The following is a 19,042-nucleotide window of genomic DNA, read 5'->3' on the forward strand; positions in this document are numbered from 1 at the left end:
TTCCCATGACCTTTATTGCAGTTCATCATCATGTTATTTTTCAACATTGACCACAACAAAATAAGTGATGTTTATTATTGTCAATCGCACGTGTGTCAATGACCCAAATAATGACGTCAATTTTGTCCTCAAAGGAGCCTACCAGTCATACTCTATCCATGTGTACGTAGTTAAGCCTATACAGCCGCCCTCACCCAACAGCACCGGAATATGCACCCTGGTATACGATAATACGAGAATTCAAATTTGCGATAGGCCTACTAGCCTCTATTATCAACACGCTGCTTACTTAAACAAGCAAATGCTGGTGGCCCTAAAACTAAAATGAATAAATAAATAAAATAAATGAATAAATAAAGTTCAAGATTTATTTTCTTTTTAAAATTTTTCAATTTTTGACAAATATCTTTTTCTCCAATCTCAAAATAAAACATCAAAATCTAGTTATAAAGCAGGCCGTGAGTGTATCCAGGATCCGTCATGATGAAAACCAGACGCTAACACCCTGATCCTTGTCTTGTCCTCAAGCTTTGCCCGGGCCAGTGAACTACAGGGACGCGTGTATTTTTCTTCTTCACCTCACCTGATGACTTCCAGATGCAGCATTACATGTAGGACTATATGTAAGCTTACATCGCGTATCAGTTCACAGATTGGTTTTACATATGTAACATATGTAACAGACAGTAAGCAGCATACAGTTTGAATTTTTTTATATTATTTTTATATATTACAAGTTAGACCTGCTATAGTTGGATTGGAACATCAGAATGTCGGAATCTCAGAATTTGAAGGTTTACAGAGCAGCTGAAGTCAGAGAACAGAGCGAAAACGGGAAAACGTGGCTGATTATTTATAACAAAGTCTACGATGTTACTGAATTTAAATATGAGGTAAGAGACAGGGAGAGAGAATAATCATCGTGAAATTAGTTTATAATCATTGTGAAATTAGTTTATAAGTATGAAAAGGAATTTGTGTCCAATAACTGCAACATTGGTTAGCTGTTTAGTGTTTGCAGCTTCATTTACGTGTCCAAAATACGCTTTGAAAAATTAGCTTGTACCAGTAGGCCTACTATAATATCGTAAACTATTGCGGTGTATTTGCACGTAATTTTAGTCTAACTTTGAAGAGACCCATGTGTCTTGATACAAAATGCAGCTTTGATTATCTAATTTTCCCATATTTATTTTTTCTTTTCCATCACTTGTTTTTGCACCCTCCGTTTGTCTACTATCATTTCATACCGACCTAGAATTAAAATTGCCAAATCAATCATTCATCCTCGCAGATAATTAAATAGAACAGAATTGGTCGCAAAATCTCAATTGTAATAATGTTTTAGGCCGTACGCCTTTAACAAGTTTATTTAATTATATCATATATATTAGAGATGACAACCACGTTAAATGCTATCTTTTCTTTCAGCACCCAGGCGGTGAGCATATTCTAAATCAATACTCAGGTAAGTTGAACAATTTTCACTGAAATACAAAAAAAAAAAAAAAAAAAAATTAAAGGAAAGAAGAAATTTAACTTTTGAAACGGGCAAGAGTTTCACGACTTAAACGTAAAGACACTAACAGTAATAAGAGGAATGTGTATTACTAGTGTAAATACACTAACACGAGGAGTCACTTTTTTTTCTTTTCTGCTCCCTCGCGCAGCAGGACCGCCCTGAGTTTCAGAAATTACTGTCTACTGACCTGTATCTTTAGCATGCCTCTCCCGCCACTGGGTAATCTCTTACCCTCAGGGGGATCGCGATGCTTAGTAACAGAAAAACGTGCGGGAATAAAAGTCATGCCTCGTTGAATTCACAGCTGGTATCTGCATATTGCAGTGTTCCCTTGATTATTTTTTCATACCATTCTCGTACCCCCCTCCTAAGGTCACAGATTGATTTTTCGCTAGATAATCACAGATAGGTCTCTGGTTAATTCATGACACAATTCTCTACAGCACAAAAAATTATCATGAATTCACCAGTGACACGCCCGTGAATATATAGTGAAAACTCAATCTGTGACCCTGGAGATGGTACCTTTCTCTCATATTATTATTATTATTATTATTATTATTATTATTGTCCGATGATATATTACATGTACACCACCTACCAAGCAGTTTATAATGGCAATGACAAGACAAGTTTAATAAAAACAAATGTAACAAAAAATTATTCACATTTATTGTAGGAGATGACGCCTCATCTATATTCGTGTATATCAACCACTCAGAGTTCGCCCTCAATTTAATGAACAAATACCTTATAGGCGTTCTACACGAGGTAGGTATTGTTAAAAAATATCAGAATTACAGCTTTCAGAGTCAAATATGTTAATTAAATAGACAATAAATACGCGAGTGGTTTTTAATTAGTAAGAAATTTACTGTGACATAACAGAGATGTCGGTTATTTGGGCCGTTTTGTTGTTGTAATATGTGATGTTACACGATCACTCGTAATAACAATGGATACATTTCAACTCTGTCGAGCTAGGACCCCGGAAATTCTTTTCTGAACCATCACTTTCATTATTATTTTTATTTCTCATTCAACTTGATATGTTATTATAAAGTCTCATTTTTTAAAAGATTTTGTATAGTTTTTCTTTAAAAACGGAAATGCCTTTTCCTTACCTTTGAAAACAATAATTTTAATTAAAACATATTGATTAGCATTTTCTGTTTATTTGTCATTACAGGACGATCGAGACAACAGAGGGGTGAGACTTAAAGTATCTCTCGTACATACAAACTCTTACACCGACTTCTCTCTCTCTCTCAGACACACACACACACACACACACACACACACACACACTACCATCTCTCACACACGCTGCTCTCTCTCTCTCTCTCTCAAAATAAGATCTGCATTTTAAATATTATAGTAAATTACTGTATCAGTTAGTGAAGACAACGCGTTTCTTTCAGTTAAATAATCTCAAAACCATTAATGAACAAACTTTTGGCAACGAACAGCGCAACATAAGCGTTGCGTCCTTATTATTAATATTCATAATAAAACTTTTCTTTTATTTTCCAGGAAAAATAATAGACATTTCCCATGACGGTCGCCAGAATCCAACAACGCAGCTCTGCGAGGTGTTTTTAAGAAATCTCATCATCACAATATATTATGTCAAAGAATGGATGTGTTATTAATCTCATAGAAATAAATTATATATCTGATATACAAATAAAGATCTTTTAGACTCCTCGTATTTCGTGAACTAGACATATGCATGACTGAATGGACAGAACTGCGGAGGAATCCAATAGGCCTACTCTACGCTAAATTAGACATTTTCTTGGTAAGCGGGGGGAGGGGGGAGGGGTTATTTTGTCCACGTCTACGTTCACTGCATACAACTATGTATAAGAGGCCGACTACAGTAGCTAGATGATTACACGTGCCTCTTACACATGGACGTGTTACCCTCTACCAGGGTGGCAGATATTATAGGGAAAAAAAGAGAGAAAGAATCAAATGACTGTCTATTTATCTAAAGTTTTTTTTTTTTTTTTTTTGGAAAATTTGCCTATAATACCTGCCACCCTGAAAGAGATTATGTCATCTCTGTACCGGTGTTGCCAAAATAGTTACGCATCAGCTGCGTATTCTTCTGATAACTGCCAAATAAAATGCAACTTCGTTCAAAGGGAACTCTCAAATAATTATTTTAAGTTCAAAACACAGAATTATATATATATATATATATATATATATATATATATATATATATATATATATATATATGATTAAGGTATATGCTTTGATGACACGGTGGATCGAAAGTGATCAAAGTGAAACCATGCCGTTATTCATCTATAGTTTAGTGCAAATCTACCACGCATTAATTTGAAATTTTTTATTCATGTAGAGGTCGTCTTACTTCTTGTTATATGAAAAGTTATCTTAAATTAAAAAAACAAAAACATTTTTTGTATAAAAAAAAGTAAATAAAGAAAAGCCTACAGCACTAGGTATTCCCAGGCGGTCACCCATCCAAGTACTAACCTAGCCCGACGTTGCTTAACTTCGGTGATCGGACGAGAACCGGTGTTTTCAACGTGGTATGGCCGTAGGCAGGTGAGAGACAGGTGTGTTAAAACATATATCGCTGAAAACGGAAGTCGTTATATTTGAAATACCTCGTAGTTCTAATTTAGTTAACATTAAGCAAGAGCTTTTTTTTTAGTCCTTAAACCAAATAAACTGAAAGTTCTTGTTTGGCCTACACGACCCAAATCAATACGTCAATATCAATACAACAAAACGTGACCTAGTTTTAGACAGGTGCAGTTTTACCGCTCATGTGCCAAGACAGGCCATAGAAGGTCAGGGAACACAGGTCAGTGGAGAGGTCACGCCCCTTGCCGATCATCGTCATCATGATTACCTTTATCTCCCACTCCGTGCTTCGACACGAACATTCGCTTGACAACCTTCAGAGAATCCATAATAAATAGGAAGCAATCTCACAGTGATCGCACTCACACTCATAAAGCAGAACCAGTGAATACTTTACCGCACAACGCCATCGTCACTTATTACTCCTGTTAATTTTTAGTGGCGTCAGAGACTCGGTCTTTCTTGGAAAAGTCAGTAAAGAAAGTGAAACAACACAGTTTTGAAAACAAGTCAAAAGTCATTGAAGAGTACGGGTAAGTTTATAATAAGTTTAATTATTAGATATTGACAGTAGAAACACTCGCTTCAAATTTGATCACAGCGTGTGCACGTCGTTACACTGGTACCTATTATATATACTGGTTGGACGGTTACAACATATTGGAGTGACTTTTTTACCATTGGAGATTTTTCAGGACGCCATGACTGAAGTTATTCCACTGGAACAAGTGCTGATAAAGAACAAGGAGGGACAAACGTGGATAATCATTGGCCACAAAGTCTACAATGTGACGGAGTTCAAAGAACAGGTAGAGCAAGAAGCCAAAACGATCTCAGGAAGAGGAGGAGGGGGGGGGGGGGGGCGTACACAGTTGACTTTCACCCTGAGTTTATTAGGCCTAGATTAAGTTTAGTTGCCATCATACCTATAGGTGGTCATTTGTACCAGTTATGTTGTACAACATGTGTCATTCACTGCATGCTATTTACATGTACAAGACAAATTAAGGGTGTATTATTATCAATGTTGCAGACAAGATAATTATATACACCTTTCAGTTCTCTTGTATGTCGCATACAGTGGACAAATTGAGTTTTTGTAACTGGATTATGCCCTGTCTGACGGTTCGAACAATAGGATAAACACGCTGAAGCATATATGAAAATACAGGCAGCTCTGTATGCCTAATACAAGTGCAATTATCAAATTGTTTGAAGCGTTAGTACAGCTCATGGAGCAGTTTATTTATTCATTATACATCTCCAGGCAATATAAAAATTATTTATTTATTTATTTATTATTTTCATTATTTGATATACATAGGCTATATGTTATTATTTCATAGACACAATACATGTACCTGATACTTATTCCTGTGATTGTAATAAAACTATACATTTTATATTCCTATATTTCAGCACCCTGGTGGGGCACAAGTAATACTTGATGAAGCAGGTATTATAACTTTTGTGTATTCAATTCCTTTTTTCTTCCCTTATTTTGGGTTTCATAATATATTACATGTACATGTTTTATCAAAAAGTATCATTCTACTATTTTTCTACATATTGTTACCCATGCAGAAATTACATGCATGCAAAAACACATGCATGTGCGCATGCATGCATGTGTGTGTGTGTGTGTGTGTGTACGTGTGTGTTCCTTAGAGAGTACATTTTTATCAGTCTATCATTTACAATTCCTAATTAGTTGCTGGTAGGAATTCTCTATTTTGCACTGCCCAGCTGTCTGGGTGAAAATGAAAGTGGTATAGAAAATGAAAGCACCAGGAAAAAACCTATGCTGTTCTTTGTTACTTTAAGATAACCAGTAATTGAACTGAAAAGTGGGTTATTGTTGCCATTTTTGTTATTACCTATACTTGTCAGCTAAATCAACAACCATTTGTTTTCCTCAGTCTAGTTGTTTGTATATATATATATATATATATATATATATATATATATATATATTGTGTAAAGACCAGAATTACTCTTTTAAATGAAGCATTTATGTATTGAATGTGTACTCTGGGTATCAGGGGTCTCTGGAAGCTTACCTCTTTATTATCAGCATGAGGTGTTTCCATGTCAAGTGAGCTGTGAATCTCAGGGTTCTTATTTCAGCAAACCACTGGCATTTCTAGATAACACACACAGTGATGCTATACAGGGGCAGATCCAGAGATATTTTCTGACAGTCTTCCAAATTATCTTTGTTGATCCATTCTCCATTTCTGAATGTCTTCTGACAGAAAAAATTAGATACCAGTCAATGTAAACTTGAAAGTCTGATCATCTTCCTTAAGACCAGAAGAGGGTCTCAATCCTTCCCTGCTATATCCTCACCTTGAGATTGAAGTTGAGTTAACCAAAAACTTTTCACACCAATGGTCCCCTCTTGAAATTAGATTGTAGACTTATTCTAGCTGAATCTTAGTCCTAAACCATACTAAATAGCACCGTTCACCCTCTAAAATACCAAAATATATCCCCCCCCTTCAAATAATCTTGGAACCCCCTTTATATATCAGATTGGATAATTTTGACGTTACTGTTCCAGGAAAATCCACGCCTGATGCCACACGAGCCTTTCATGACGTCGGTCATTCCGCAGATGCTGAAGAACTCATGAAGGATTACCTCATAGGTGTACTGGCAGAGGTAATAGTTTTAGAAAACAGAAGAATTTAACAGACGGACAATTTGACAACACATTTTTGGTTGCGATATATTACTGAATTAGTATAAAATTGGTAAAACAAAGAGTAACGATTTTTTGTTATCGAATATGAAATATTAATATGTAACTAGACGACAGCTGGTGTATCCTAAAGAAAAATAAACTTGTTCTCAAGATTAAAACCAATAATGGTTAATTTTTATTTATTTATTTACTTTTATTATTTTTATTTATTTATTTATTTATTTATTTATTTTTAAACAAGACCCTTTTTGGCAGGTTCAGGATTAATTTTTCGGGGGGGGGGGGGGGGTAGAATGCAGAGTGAAGGGTTAGGGAGAATTTCACTTGTATGTGCTACATGAAGGAGGGGAAAAATCACAAATTTAAGGCACATCCCTCTGTTAACATTATCAGGATGTATTACTTTTAAGCTTCCCTAATTCTTTATGAATCTGTCTAGGATTAAAGATGTTTCTTTTTTATTTAGTTTAAAATGTTTGTTCTCAATTTTTTTTTTTTTTTTTTTTTTTTTGGGGGGGGGGGTAATTTAAAATAGTTTTTTTTTTATAGCATATGTCCTTTTTTTTCAATATCAGGCTGACAGAGCAGACCAGGGGAACAATAAGGTAAGAATATTTTTATTCTTCCGATTTACAATACTACACCATTTTATTCCTTTCTGCTGTGAGTGGAAATTATTTATGTAATAAACATTTTAAATAAAATGTCAAATTAAAGTGTGATTTATTTCAAATTTTTATTTTCAGGAGGAAAGTGGGTGCATTTTATCATGATGAACTTAAGCTCTAAAGAAATAGTTGCTGTAAATCATTCTCTCAGCAAAACAAAAATAAATCCTGTACATATTTTGTGTAACTTGTTGACCATATTTTGGTCAAACAGTCATAACTGAAATGGAAAGAATCATATGAGATACTGACAATATACATGGGCACAGTCATTGATGAAGTATTCAAATGTTGTGATAGAAAGAAAGGGAGGAAGGAAGAAGAGAAAGAAAAAAATGGGTAACAATTTAACTTCAGTCTAATGCTGTCATATGTTAGGTTTGAGATTATAATTGAATATACTGGTATAGGAATGATCGATGTATGATTCTCACGGATAAAATAAATTTTATATCTAATCAAGGAGTTATAACAGAAGGAGATAACACGCAAGCCTCTCTATTGTCCGATGTCTGTTACGGTGGGCGGAGCTAGCTACGGGGGGCCTCCGGTCTCAAGGTTTCGTCTGCGTCGCTCTCCTCAGCTTGGAGATAAATTTCATATGCGTTATTTCGCGTTAGAATTCGAGATCAGTAATGTCAAAGCGCCGCTGTATGCTGACGATTTTTTTCACAGGTAATTATTTGGACGATGTGCTGGAAGGGAACGATATCATAGAAAGCGATTATAAGGTGGTGACTGAGGATGGTCGCCATGAGCTTTTTTTAGTCGGTGATAGATGGCTTTTTTATGGCACAACCCGGTGAAAAATCACCAAGGAGAAGTCAAAAGAAAACGTCCCAACTGTGGTTTGTGAAAATGACATTCAAGTGAACGTCTGTCCTCACTGCCAAAGGACATAATATTAATACATTAACGTTTGGAACCTCCTGCCCTTGGGTCCCATAAACATATACATTGTGACAGTGCCTACGCTTTGTGTCTGGTTTTAAATTTCTTAAAGTATTTTTTCTCTCACTCGGTATAATTCTAATATTATAATGCATTTAATTAAAATTTTAATCCAAGGTTGAGGCAATGCCACGACACGTCAGTTTACTGAATACTCGTTATAAATTTCTTTATCTTGGAAATTTCCCTTTTTTTCAGGATTATTTGACACGTACAAAATCTGTTCATATTTGTCGGTAAACAAGTGCACAGTGCTATACATAAAGAATAATTTTTATTCATTCATAAATATATTTATGTACAAAATATATCAGAAATTTTAGTATTCACTGAGCTCTTTAAAGTGAAACAAATAAAGATGAGAATATTGAATTTCAAACTATTATTTACTATATTAACTTAAAATATCTTTTAAGTCAACTCTATACTCAAGCACTCTATACTCTATACTCATGAAAGTAGCATCTGTGAGTAAAACCATTTTATTATATCAATAGAAGAACAAAAACAAAAATTTTACACATAAGCAGTAATAAATGAAGTCATAAGAATGATTAAGTTGCTACAGTTTTCCAGTTTTATGCAGTCTATGATGGCATTTTTTTCAACCGTGCAAATAGAAATAATTATATTCTTTTTTATCTGACTTGCTGATACCAGTCTGTGCCAGATACTATTCCACTTACAGGCCAGCAAGGTCTGAGAATCTAATGGGCCGAATGAAAAAAAAATCCAAGAAGATAAAGTGGTTAATTCTTACAAATAGGATAAAAAACATGGGATTTTCAAAAGGTTATTATAGATCAAGACAACACTTAGTAAGAACATTTATAAAATGTAACAGCTGAAAAAATTAACTGGTAAGTAAGCAGTAAGTGACTGCTTTAAAGAAATTTCACTGAAACAGAAATTTCACTGGCAATCAGGTAGACTGTTATACCATGGCACTCAACAATTTATATATAGGTTTTGAATTTTTTTCCACGTAACAGTAACATAAAATTTATGTCCACTTTTGCAATGTATAGAGTCAGTTAGGTGACTGAAAATATTTTAAAATGTCATAAAGGAGCACTATTAATTTAATGCAATCTCTGTTGGCCAATCTTATCCAGTTTCTTCTCCAAAAAGGACAACTCAAGTGAGAATTTCTTCAGGGCCTTTTCTTCTGCCTTGCTAATGCCATGCCACTCAGAAAAGAGAGAAACCTGTAGGTTAGAAAAAAAAACATAATAATAGCATTATGAACTACTAGTAGCCATGTAGACATTATGGAATTACGCAGTGAAGTTTAATATGTCTTGTTATGACTTGACTGAAATAATGTTCACCACATAAAAGATATTTTACAACTAAATTTATATAGAACATCAAGATTCATGATCACAAGCTAATAACCCCAAGAAATTGAAAGAAATTGTACTTATTACAAGAAATTATTTAAATCCGCCCTGGTTCCTACTCTTCTGACAGGACAAAAAGGGGATTTCAGAGAGGCTGGTTGCTAAAAGGAAAATGCCCAAGGTTGTTGTATTTTGAAAAAAAAATTAAAAAGGGTACTGTTGTTAGTGAATGTTTAATGCATCTTAGGCATTATGACAAAAGTAACTTACCCCAGACACACTGACCTCCTTTTTTCATTGACATTTTTTAATTTTTTCCAGCCTGACCATAATTCATATATTCAATGCAGCCTTCTCCCATATCTATAATAGAAAAAAAACTTGAGTAGTGTTAAGATATGCATGTCAAATTCATTATCAATTTTGAGAGAATTTCTGTTTCAACACTACAAGATGAAATATTTAATTTCAAGTAATGAATAAACCTTAATAGAGTTCTATTCTATTGTAACCACCAAGGCAAAGCTTCTTTCTTAAAATGAACTGAAACATCCAAGCTTGCCACCTAACATGCCAAAGTAGTGAAGTATAATTTAAGTAGAGAAGCAAGTACCCCTTAATTATAGAGGTGTCTTACACAATAAGGTGTGTCTTACACACCTTGACTCAAAGAGAGATGTGTAGTGAGATAACAGGTAAAGTAATTGGTGGAGCCTAGGTGAACTTAAAACCTTAAGACTTTAAATTAAGAAGCACCAGTATTCATGTGTGTTCTTTTTTCAAAGGTTTAATATGAATTAAAACATATATATGTAAAAAGAAGACTAAATAAGTTAAAAATAACTATACCAAAGACACTGTGAAGTCAAACTTCCTGTTAGACCGCCATGATGGAAAATGCTGGGTGGAGGCAAAATTTTCCAGTCAAAAAAACTGAGCACTTTACTTTAACAACAAAGTTACCACTCCAAAGCCACCCACCATGGTGAGAAGAAAAATGATGACCAACTGTCATGATAAGTCTTTTTAGATTTAAACATGAAAAAGGTAAAGGCCAAAATGGTACATTTACCCATAACACTAGAGTAAAAAATTGGTATTCTGAACAAATCAGGTTATTTTTTTCAAGAAATATTGGAGCAGTATCCATGCAATATATACCACGCCACGACCAAGATGTTCAAGAATCTAAACACACCAAATTTTTTTATAATCTTGCATTTGAAAAGTACAAAAAGCGGTAAGGCTTTTGGCCGTAACAAGCGTAACACTTTTTGATCGGAACTCATGAAAATTGTCAATTGTCGTATCCAAGCTAGACCACATGTAAAATCGCAAAAATAAACAATACTGCTCAAGCAAGTGTGTTGCACACATAATAATTAGTTAAATTTTATGACTGTCATGTGACACAAGTTTCAAAAAGTAGGAGGAAAATGTCTTTTGGAGTAATTTTTTTTCGAAATATTAACAAGATGGCGGCTTAAGCATCTGCTTGTTATTCGGCTACTGAAAGTGCACCTAAGTTTTATTCTTTGCTATTGCCACAAATTACTTAACAATTGTAACTGTATAAAGACCAAACTTTCTTCATCTGATACTATAATTATAGGCACTTGTTATGAGTGGGAAATATTTTTCGTGCAATATTTATTCTCCACACACCACCTCGCGAGATCAACGTGTAGCTGGACACTTACACAGTGAGACCCTACGACATAAAAGTTGCAATTTATCTTCATATTTCGTGTAGTTATGCATTTAAAAGCACTTACCTGTTTTTTGAAAACCTTGTCCAACGTACTATCATATAAATTCTGTATTTCTCTCATTTTTTAGAAACTTGGGACTCCGTTTCTGTTTCTGTCCTCAAAAATCAACAGACGAAGGCACAGATACTAACAAACGAGATTTAAACGAGAGTAATTAAGCGTAACAGAGATAGACATCCATTGTTCTCTGGGTTCTATTCATTCCGACCAATGAGAGACCGTAATACGGGCTCCGCCCCCACGCGTGTAATCTCCTTCTGTTATAACTCCTTGATCTAATATACAATTAGATGTCTTAGATTCTGTCTACTTCGTGTACTGATGGTGAGAAGTGTGAAAGGATCCGATACTCTACGCAAAATCAGACATCTTCTTGGTAAGCAGGGGTGGGTTAATTATTTTAAATTCAAAACCCAAAATTTTGAGGGATAAATGACTTAAGGAATAACTTTGATGACGAGATGAATCGAAAGTGAAACCATGCCGTTATTCATGTATGGTTTTGTTCAGATCTACCAGGCAATAATTTGAAATATATCAATAACTATTAGACGTTTGTAGAGGCCATTTTACTTATTGTTTAGTGAATATATGTACTTAACTAAAACGAAAAACATTTTATATATAAAAATAGAAGTAAATAAAGAAAAGCCTACAGCACTAGGTATTCCCAGGCGGTCACCCATCCAAGTACTAACCTAGCCCGACGTTGCTTAACTTCGGTGATCGGACGAGAACCGGTGTTTTCAACGTGGTATGGCCGTAGGCAGGTGAGAGACAGGTGTGTTAAAACATATATCGTTGAAAACGGAAGTCGTTGAATTTGAAATACCTCGTAGTTCTAAGTCAATATTAATCAAGTGCTCTCTTATAGTTCTTCAATTAAGTAAACCTAGTTTGATGATTCTAAACGCCGCAAATCAATACGTCAATATCCGTAACAAAGGTGTGACCTAGTTTTTGACAGGTGTCATTGTGACCTAGCAACAGGAGTTTATGAGGTGTCATGCAGTGGCGTACTACAGTCTTTCTTGGGAAAGTCAGGAAAGCGAAACAATTAACACAGCTCTGAAAACAAAGTCAAAAGTCATAGAAGAGAGCGGACAACAGTTTATAGATTTGATATTGACAGTAGAAATACTCGCTTGAAATTTAATGACAGTGTGCGCACGTCTTTACGCCACTGCTACATGTACCGGTACCTATAAATTAGAGTGATTTTTTGCCACTGGGAGATTTTTTTCAGGACACCATGACTGAAGTGATTCCACTGGAGCAAGTGCAACTGAGGAACAAGGAAGGACAAACGTGGATAATTATTGACCGCTCAGTCTACAATGTGACTGAGTTTAAAGCAGAGGTAAAGAAAGACGCAGAAAGGGTCTCAGCTAGGAGGTGCGGGGGGGGGGGGGGGGGGTCAGAGTTGGATAAAACCTCGAGTTTCAATATAATATTGGGCACAGATTAAATGAAGCTCAGGTGTCATCATACCTGTAGGTGGTCATTTGTCCAAGTTACAACACTAGCACGTAAATTCATGCGTGAATTTTCGTGCTATTTAGTACGTACCCGTCGTTCACTGCGTGCTATTATATATATAAGATCTTATTACAATTTAGGGTGTACGTATTAATGTTGCAGAAAAGATAATTACATACACTTTTCAACTCTCTTTTATGTCGCATACAGTGGACAAATTGAGTTTTTCTAACTGTATTATGTCACGTCTGACGGTTGGAACAATAGGATAAACACACAATTAAAAGCATTTTTGGAAATGCAGGTGACAGTATACGTGCCAGCCCTGGGACCATTAATTCCGTTCATTATAATTACACTGCTTATTATACATCTGTGGGCAATATAATAATATTTATTCATTTATTATTTCTGTTATTTGATAAATTTATATATTTGTAGGTAATTAAAGTATACCTGATACATAATCCTGTGAAACCGAGGTTAAAATATTTTATATTCCTATATATTTCAGCACCCTGGTGGGGCACAAGTACTACTTGATGTAGCAGGTATATATTATGATTTTTGGATAGCTAATTGTTTTTTTCTCCCAAAACTTGGGTTTGATAATATTATATTATATGTAATATCAAATTGTATATCATTCTACGTATTGATACCCATGCAGAAATTACATGCACACGTGTTTGTGTGCGTGTATGCATGTGTATATGTTTGTGTATGTGTTTGTGGATGCAAGCGTGTGTGCATTAGAGAGTTCACTTTTATCAAGATATTGTTTAAAGCTCCTTAATTATTAATTGCTGGTAGGAATTCTGTATTTTATATTAACAAACTGTCTGGGTGAAATTGAAACCGCTATGGAAAATGAAAGTACCACAAATCCCATGCTGTTCTTTATTACTTTAAGAAAACCAGTAACAGTACTTCTTAATTGACCTGATATATATATATGTGCAATCTTTGAATAACTTACAGAGTGATTTTATGGAATGTGATACCCTGAAATTCAGAGTTAACTGAAAACTATGACTGCACTCCCACAGATTTTAGATCGATCTATCCCTGTGGGGAGTCTCACTAGATTACTGTAAGCTTAGCCAGCTTAAATGTCTGTCCCCCCTACTAAAAGCTGTAACCCAGATAGCATGCATACGTTGGGCCAACGTTGGCCCAACGTTGCCTTGGTTGACCATGCAACGTTGGCCCAACGTTGGGTTTCCATCTAAGTGCTCACTTTGGCCAACGGTTGGCTGAACGTCTTTTTAATGCCAACGCATTGCCAACGTATTCCCAACCAAACTGCGTTGGCCCTACATTGGGCCAACTAATAACCAACATTGGTCCAACAATTACCCAACCTGTAACCAACAGTGTATTTACGTTGGTCCTACTAATAACCAACGTCAGTCCAATGATTACCCAACCAAACTGCGTTGGCCCTACATTGGGCCAACTAATAACCAACATTGGTCCAACAATTACCCAACCTGTAACCAACAGTGCAATTACGTTGGTTCTACTAATAACCAACATCAGTCCAACAATTACCCAACCTCAAACCAACAATGTATCCGCGTTGGCCCAACGGTAGGCCAACTGGTCACCAAATTATCTGCAATTTGCACAACAAATTATGATCCAACCTAAAACCAGGGGCACAGTGATTTACAGTAACCCATTGAGCTAAAGGCAAAATCTTTTTTTTTTTTTTTTTTTTTTGGAATCACATAGGTAGTAGGGCACTGTAATTACACATCTGATGCACAGGCAGATCAATGTCCTGATGAAATATCTTGAGCATCTGAAATCTGCAAACTGCAAGATATGGCTGAAAAATTGGCAAGGTTTCTAAGGGATGAATCCTTCAGAGGACTTGATCTGCCTATAATCATTTACACTACACCTGGAAAATTGTCAATTAATAATTGTAGTTGAAACAAAAAGATTAGTGATATATTTTGAACTGTTTAATTAATTCATAACATTACATAAAACAAATACATTACACCAACTAAATAATGATATGTGAATTGAAATATAATACAAAAAGACAACAAAGAAAATTTTTATAAGATATTATAATATTAAATTTATACATTAATAAGTGTGTCTTATATCAATTGTTACATGATTCACATCAAAAAAATTTTAACAGTCCTATGACTTTTCACCTTATTCCTGTAGTCAAGGCATTTTTCTACTAGTAAAATCTTTTTTGCCCCATTTCAATTTTTAAAAATATTTTCATCAAATTAAATTTTAAACCTGAAACCCTTGTTAATGTCAGGTAAGATGCTTTTCATAGGAACATTCATAAGTTATATGTCAAGTCTATAAAATCACAGTCTCTTCCATCAGGCAAAATCTCAGACATTGTCTCTTTAAAAATCAAATCAGTGGTCATATGAGTTCAATCTTTGTGTTTTTTTCTCTCTTTCCTGCCCTGCACCTGCATGATCTTTGGCAAAGCACGATTAGTTAGGTGTATCTTCAACATCTTTTTCTGAACAGTCACAGAAGAGTGTGCTGCACCTACAAATTTAAATATTAAAAACACTTGAAATATAATGCTAGAATTGATATGGTACATGTACATAACATGACTGTACCTCTTCCCCCATATTTCATATACAAACTAGTACTAGTAGGTGTGTATTATATGATAATCTCCCCACCTTTTCTAAGTTAGGCAAAAGCCAATATCTTAACTTTAAAAGTGTGTGTCTTGTGTGCAGTAATTTATAGTGATTTATTTAAATTAGTTCTTACGTGTACACTTGACCATGAATTCAGTTTTTAGACAACTGTAATGTACCACTAAATTCCACATCATTTAATCATTCCAACAACTCTATCACAGAATTTACTGGCCAGGATTCATACAGACACATAAGAACAATTGGCTTCCAAGGACTTTTAAGGCTCTAATTCAAATCATTTTCAATGATTTTAACTAATGAGGGCAAGTTATACATTAATACAGTTATATTAAAGTGTACGTACCAAAGGAAAAAGGACCCATTTCATTTAAACTTTGTCTTTGTAACACATTGATGATGAAAAGTTGAAAATAAAAGTACAAGTTATGATGTATTAAAAGGTATTACCCCCATCTGTAAATTATTGTCTGTATTCATCTCAATAAACTACAAAGTTATAAATAATATTTTTACAAAGACAAAATGCTGAAATGCAAACCTTTTTCAAGCCTAATAGCATTTTCAAGTACTTTTCAAAGTTACATTTAAACTAGAGCCATTTAAACTAGTTACATTTAAACTAGTCCAAAGTGCTGGACTAAATTTGAACACTTTTCAAGGCTGTATGGATCCTGGTGCATCAGTAAATAATGGGAAAATACACAATTAAAAAGTCACTTACCAGTACATGCTCACTTCTTATCCTGTCTCTTTATCTCTTCATTTTCTCATTTCCAAAAAGATGTCTTCTTTTTATATCCAGAAATCAATGCTTTCAGCCGTAAATCTTGCCTCTTCCTTAGAACATTTCTGACCTTCTGGCTTAGATTTTTGAATTGGCTCAACGGTCAGCGCGGTTAAGACTGTGCTATGTATAGTTATTTGACCTGTTTGAGCAGGCAGTAGGCAAACTGTTTATATCAAACTGACAGTTAAGATAAACACCTGGCTTGTAATGAATCTGGTCCAGTGAAAGTTACCAGTGTACTTTAATCAAAAGTCAATTGATGCTAACTATAAAGTTAAAAATTTATATATTGTGCAATTGTACATTATAATAAGATTTCAATCATTTGTCTGATTTCAATAATAATAAATATGTTTCACAGCATTATTTAAAAATATAAATCTGTTCACTCAGTAATTTTTTTTATAGGTGAAGTCTATGTACTATATACTATATCCATTCAGAAAAAAGACAAAATTTAAAAAATATATATATATATATGAGAGATATATAGCTTGGAAGACAAATAAAAGTAGAACACTGTTTTTTTGGCCCAAGGAATTTGACAAACTCTTAATAAAAAAAAAATTAATTCTAAAAACTATATGTTACTGATCAATAGATAAGCACATGTGATTCTCAGTTGTGAACAGAAACATTTTTATTATAACAGAAACATTATTCATTTCTATTGAGTTGTTAATTGGATACGTTGGCCCAACGTTAGGCCAACGTATGCAACAAATATGCACACGTTGGCCCAACGTTGGGCCAACGTGAGCATATTGCAGTTATGTTGTGCATATTATGATGTGGTTGGGCCAACGTTGGGCCAACGTATTACTACCAACGCCAACCATGTGCCAACAAACCAACGATTCCCCTACGTTGGCCCAACGTATGCTTGCTATCTGGGAAGGAGGTAATTAACTTCCATGCGTGCTCAGCTGACAGCAATTAAGCGTGAACCCCCAGGGAGTTAGGTCAATCCCGTTGGATCGATCTAAATCTGTGGGAATGCAGTCTATATCAGCCAGTACTGTTTGAACATTGGGGTGTAATTGGGAGGCCCTGGATATGGGTATTATCAGGTTGGATAATTTTGACGTCACTGTTCCAGGAAAGTCCATGCCTGATGCCACTCAAGCCTTTCATGATATCGGTCACTCAAGAGATGCTAAAGAACTCTTGAAGAAATTCCTCATAGGAGTATTGGAAGAGGTAACAGAAAGTTTCAGAAGATCGAGACAAGAGTTTATCAGAGGGACAGTTGGTTGAAAGTTTGACACTATATTTTTGGTTGCTATATATGTACTGTGAATTATGAATCTGTCAACTTAAATATCTTGGATTAAAGATGTTTCTTTTTTATTTTGTTAAAGCTGTTAATTGTTCTCTCATTTTCTTACATTTTTGATAATTCAAAATAGCTTGATTATGTTATATTATACTTAATATGTTCAGATAACAGCTGGGTAGCAGATAAAGCTCTTAATAGCATTTTTCCTTTTCTCAATAGCAGGATAGCGAAACACGTCCTATCAGAAGGGTAATACTATTTTATTTTCTTCTAATTTAAGATACTGAACCATTTTATTCCTTTCTGCTGTGAGTGGAAATAAATTATGATATTTGTAACTTTCAAACATTGACTAAGTTTCATTGCTACATGTAACTTCTGGGACACACATATGGTTATATACACTGTTCTACTATTTTACTATTTTAATAATTATAAAGTCAAATATGTGATAAACATTTTAATGCCTACTAAAATGCAATGTTTTTCATATTTTGATTTTTAGCGGGCCAAAGCGTGCATTTTGTTATGAGGAATTAACTGATGCTCTGAAGAAATTTTATTTGTAAAACAAAATTTTCTGCACATATGTTGTGGAACTTGATGGCCATAATTTGGTCATACAGTTATAACTGAAATGGAAAGAAAATCATATTAGATATTGACAATATGCACGGGCAAAGTCATTGATGAAGCACTCAGATTTTGTGGTAGAAAGAGATGGCAGGAAGGAAGAAGAAAAAACGGGTACTTGTACCAATTCAACTTCAGTGGAATATATACTACTGTTAATTTTTAGATTATAGTTGTAAATATATTATGAACTTTTAAACATTCCTTTCTATATTTTTTTAAATTTTGTTTTTAATTGTACAATTCTTATTTTACTTATGATGTTCTTATAAGGTTATTCTAAAATATACATGTATGTACAATGTACACGGAATAATTTCTTATGCAGAATAAAAATATATACAGTCCTTTTTCTTTGTTGGTTTCGTTTTGTACCAGTTCTTGACTCCATTAATATGTTGTCCATATTAATTTTCACAAAAGATACATTAAAATAAAGATGCATAAAGGCGTTTTTTAACTTGTTCGGTTTTTATTTAGAATAAGTAAATTAGTTTTTTCTTGAATGTGGTAGAGGAGCAGCTGAGCACTTGTAAGAACACCTATCGCATTTAATCTCATTTAGGCAGAATCTCACATACTGAATTTCAATTTAATTAAAGCTAGCATTAAT

At 34.4% G+C, this 19,042-nt stretch overlaps 3 protein-coding genes, 2 long non-coding RNA genes and 2 other non-coding genes across 11 annotated transcripts; 3 read left to right on the plus strand and 4 right to left on the minus strand.

The window, feature by feature from the left end:
• The first annotated feature begins 613 nt into the window (after nt 1–613).
• Nucleotides 614–3,252, plus strand: LOC106171550 (cytochrome b5-like). Its single transcript, XM_013551951.2, has 5 exons — nt 614–893; nt 1,432–1,468; nt 2,202–2,293; nt 2,712–2,732; nt 3,056–3,252. Exons 1-5 carry the CDS (start codon nt 771–773, stop codon nt 3,062–3,064), a joined length of 282 nt encoding a protein of 93 aa, XP_013407405.1. The 5' UTR covers nt 614–770; the 3' UTR covers nt 3,065–3,252.
• Nucleotides 3,253–3,981: 729 nt separating this feature from the next.
• Nucleotides 3,982–4,100, minus strand: LOC112042531 (5S ribosomal RNA). The gene has a single exon (XR_002886566.1). It is a non-coding gene; the product is annotated as a 5S ribosomal RNA (ribosomal RNA).
• A 185-nt stretch (nt 4,101–4,285) lies between these two features.
• LOC147762725 (cytochrome b5-like) lies at nt 4,286–7,978 on the plus strand. Of its 2 annotated transcripts, none has more exons than XM_087011321.1 (6): nt 4,286–4,677; nt 4,840–4,953; nt 5,564–5,600; nt 6,708–6,808; nt 7,427–7,456; nt 7,598–7,978. In XM_087011321.1, the coding sequence occupies exons 2-6, from the start codon at nt 4,846–4,848 to the stop codon at nt 7,622–7,624; spliced, it is 303 nt and encodes a 100-aa protein (XP_086867447.1). In that variant the 5' UTR covers nt 4,286–4,677; nt 4,840–4,845; the 3' UTR covers nt 7,625–7,978. The 2 variants fall into 2 exon arrangements, with proteins under 2 accessions (XP_086867447.1, XP_086867446.1); XM_087011320.1 differs by having other exon boundaries at nt 4,305–4,677; nt 4,831–4,953.
• Nucleotides 7,979–8,725: 747 nt separating this feature from the next.
• LOC147762726 (uncharacterized) lies at nt 8,726–11,869 on the minus strand. Of its 3 annotated transcripts, XR_015333936.1 has the most exons (4): nt 11,589–11,866; nt 10,084–10,176; nt 9,901–9,974; nt 8,726–9,678 (listed from the first exon to the last, which is right to left on the minus strand). It is a non-coding gene; the product is annotated as an uncharacterized LOC147762726 (long non-coding RNA). The 3 variants fall into 3 exon arrangements; XR_015333935.1 differs by having other exon boundaries at nt 9,901–10,176; nt 11,589–11,869; XR_015333934.1 differs by lacking the exon at nt 9,901–9,974 and having other exon boundaries at nt 11,589–11,857.
• A 365-nt stretch (nt 11,870–12,234) lies between these two features.
• LOC112041790 (5S ribosomal RNA) lies at nt 12,235–12,353 on the minus strand. The gene has a single exon (XR_002886567.1). It is a non-coding gene; the product is annotated as a 5S ribosomal RNA (ribosomal RNA).
• A 169-nt stretch (nt 12,354–12,522) lies between these two features.
• Nucleotides 12,523–18,779, plus strand: LOC106171549 (uncharacterized). Of its 2 annotated transcripts, none has more exons than XM_013551949.3 (5): nt 12,523–12,945; nt 13,579–13,615; nt 17,617–17,717; nt 18,019–18,045; nt 18,302–18,779. In XM_013551949.3, the coding sequence occupies exons 1-5, from the start codon at nt 12,838–12,840 to the stop codon at nt 18,326–18,328; spliced, it is 300 nt and encodes a 99-aa protein (XP_013407403.2). In that variant the 5' UTR covers nt 12,523–12,837; the 3' UTR covers nt 18,329–18,779. The 2 variants fall into 2 exon arrangements, with proteins under 2 accessions (XP_013407403.2, XP_013407402.2); XM_013551948.3 differs by having other exon boundaries at nt 12,530–12,945; nt 18,016–18,045.
• LOC147762727 (uncharacterized) lies at nt 15,016–16,550 on the minus strand. Its single transcript, XR_015334087.1, has 2 exons — nt 16,452–16,550; nt 15,016–15,602 (listed from the first exon to the last, which is right to left on the minus strand). It is a non-coding gene; the product is annotated as an uncharacterized LOC147762727 (long non-coding RNA).
• Nucleotides 18,780–19,042: the final 263 nt, after the last annotated feature.

This window comes from Lingula anatina, chromosome 4 (assembly GCF_051362555.1).
Source record: "Lingula anatina isolate TDL-2025a chromosome 4, LinAna3.0, whole genome shotgun sequence".
NCBI classification, from domain to species: domain Eukaryota; kingdom Metazoa; phylum Brachiopoda; class Lingulata; order Lingulida; family Lingulidae; genus Lingula; species Lingula anatina.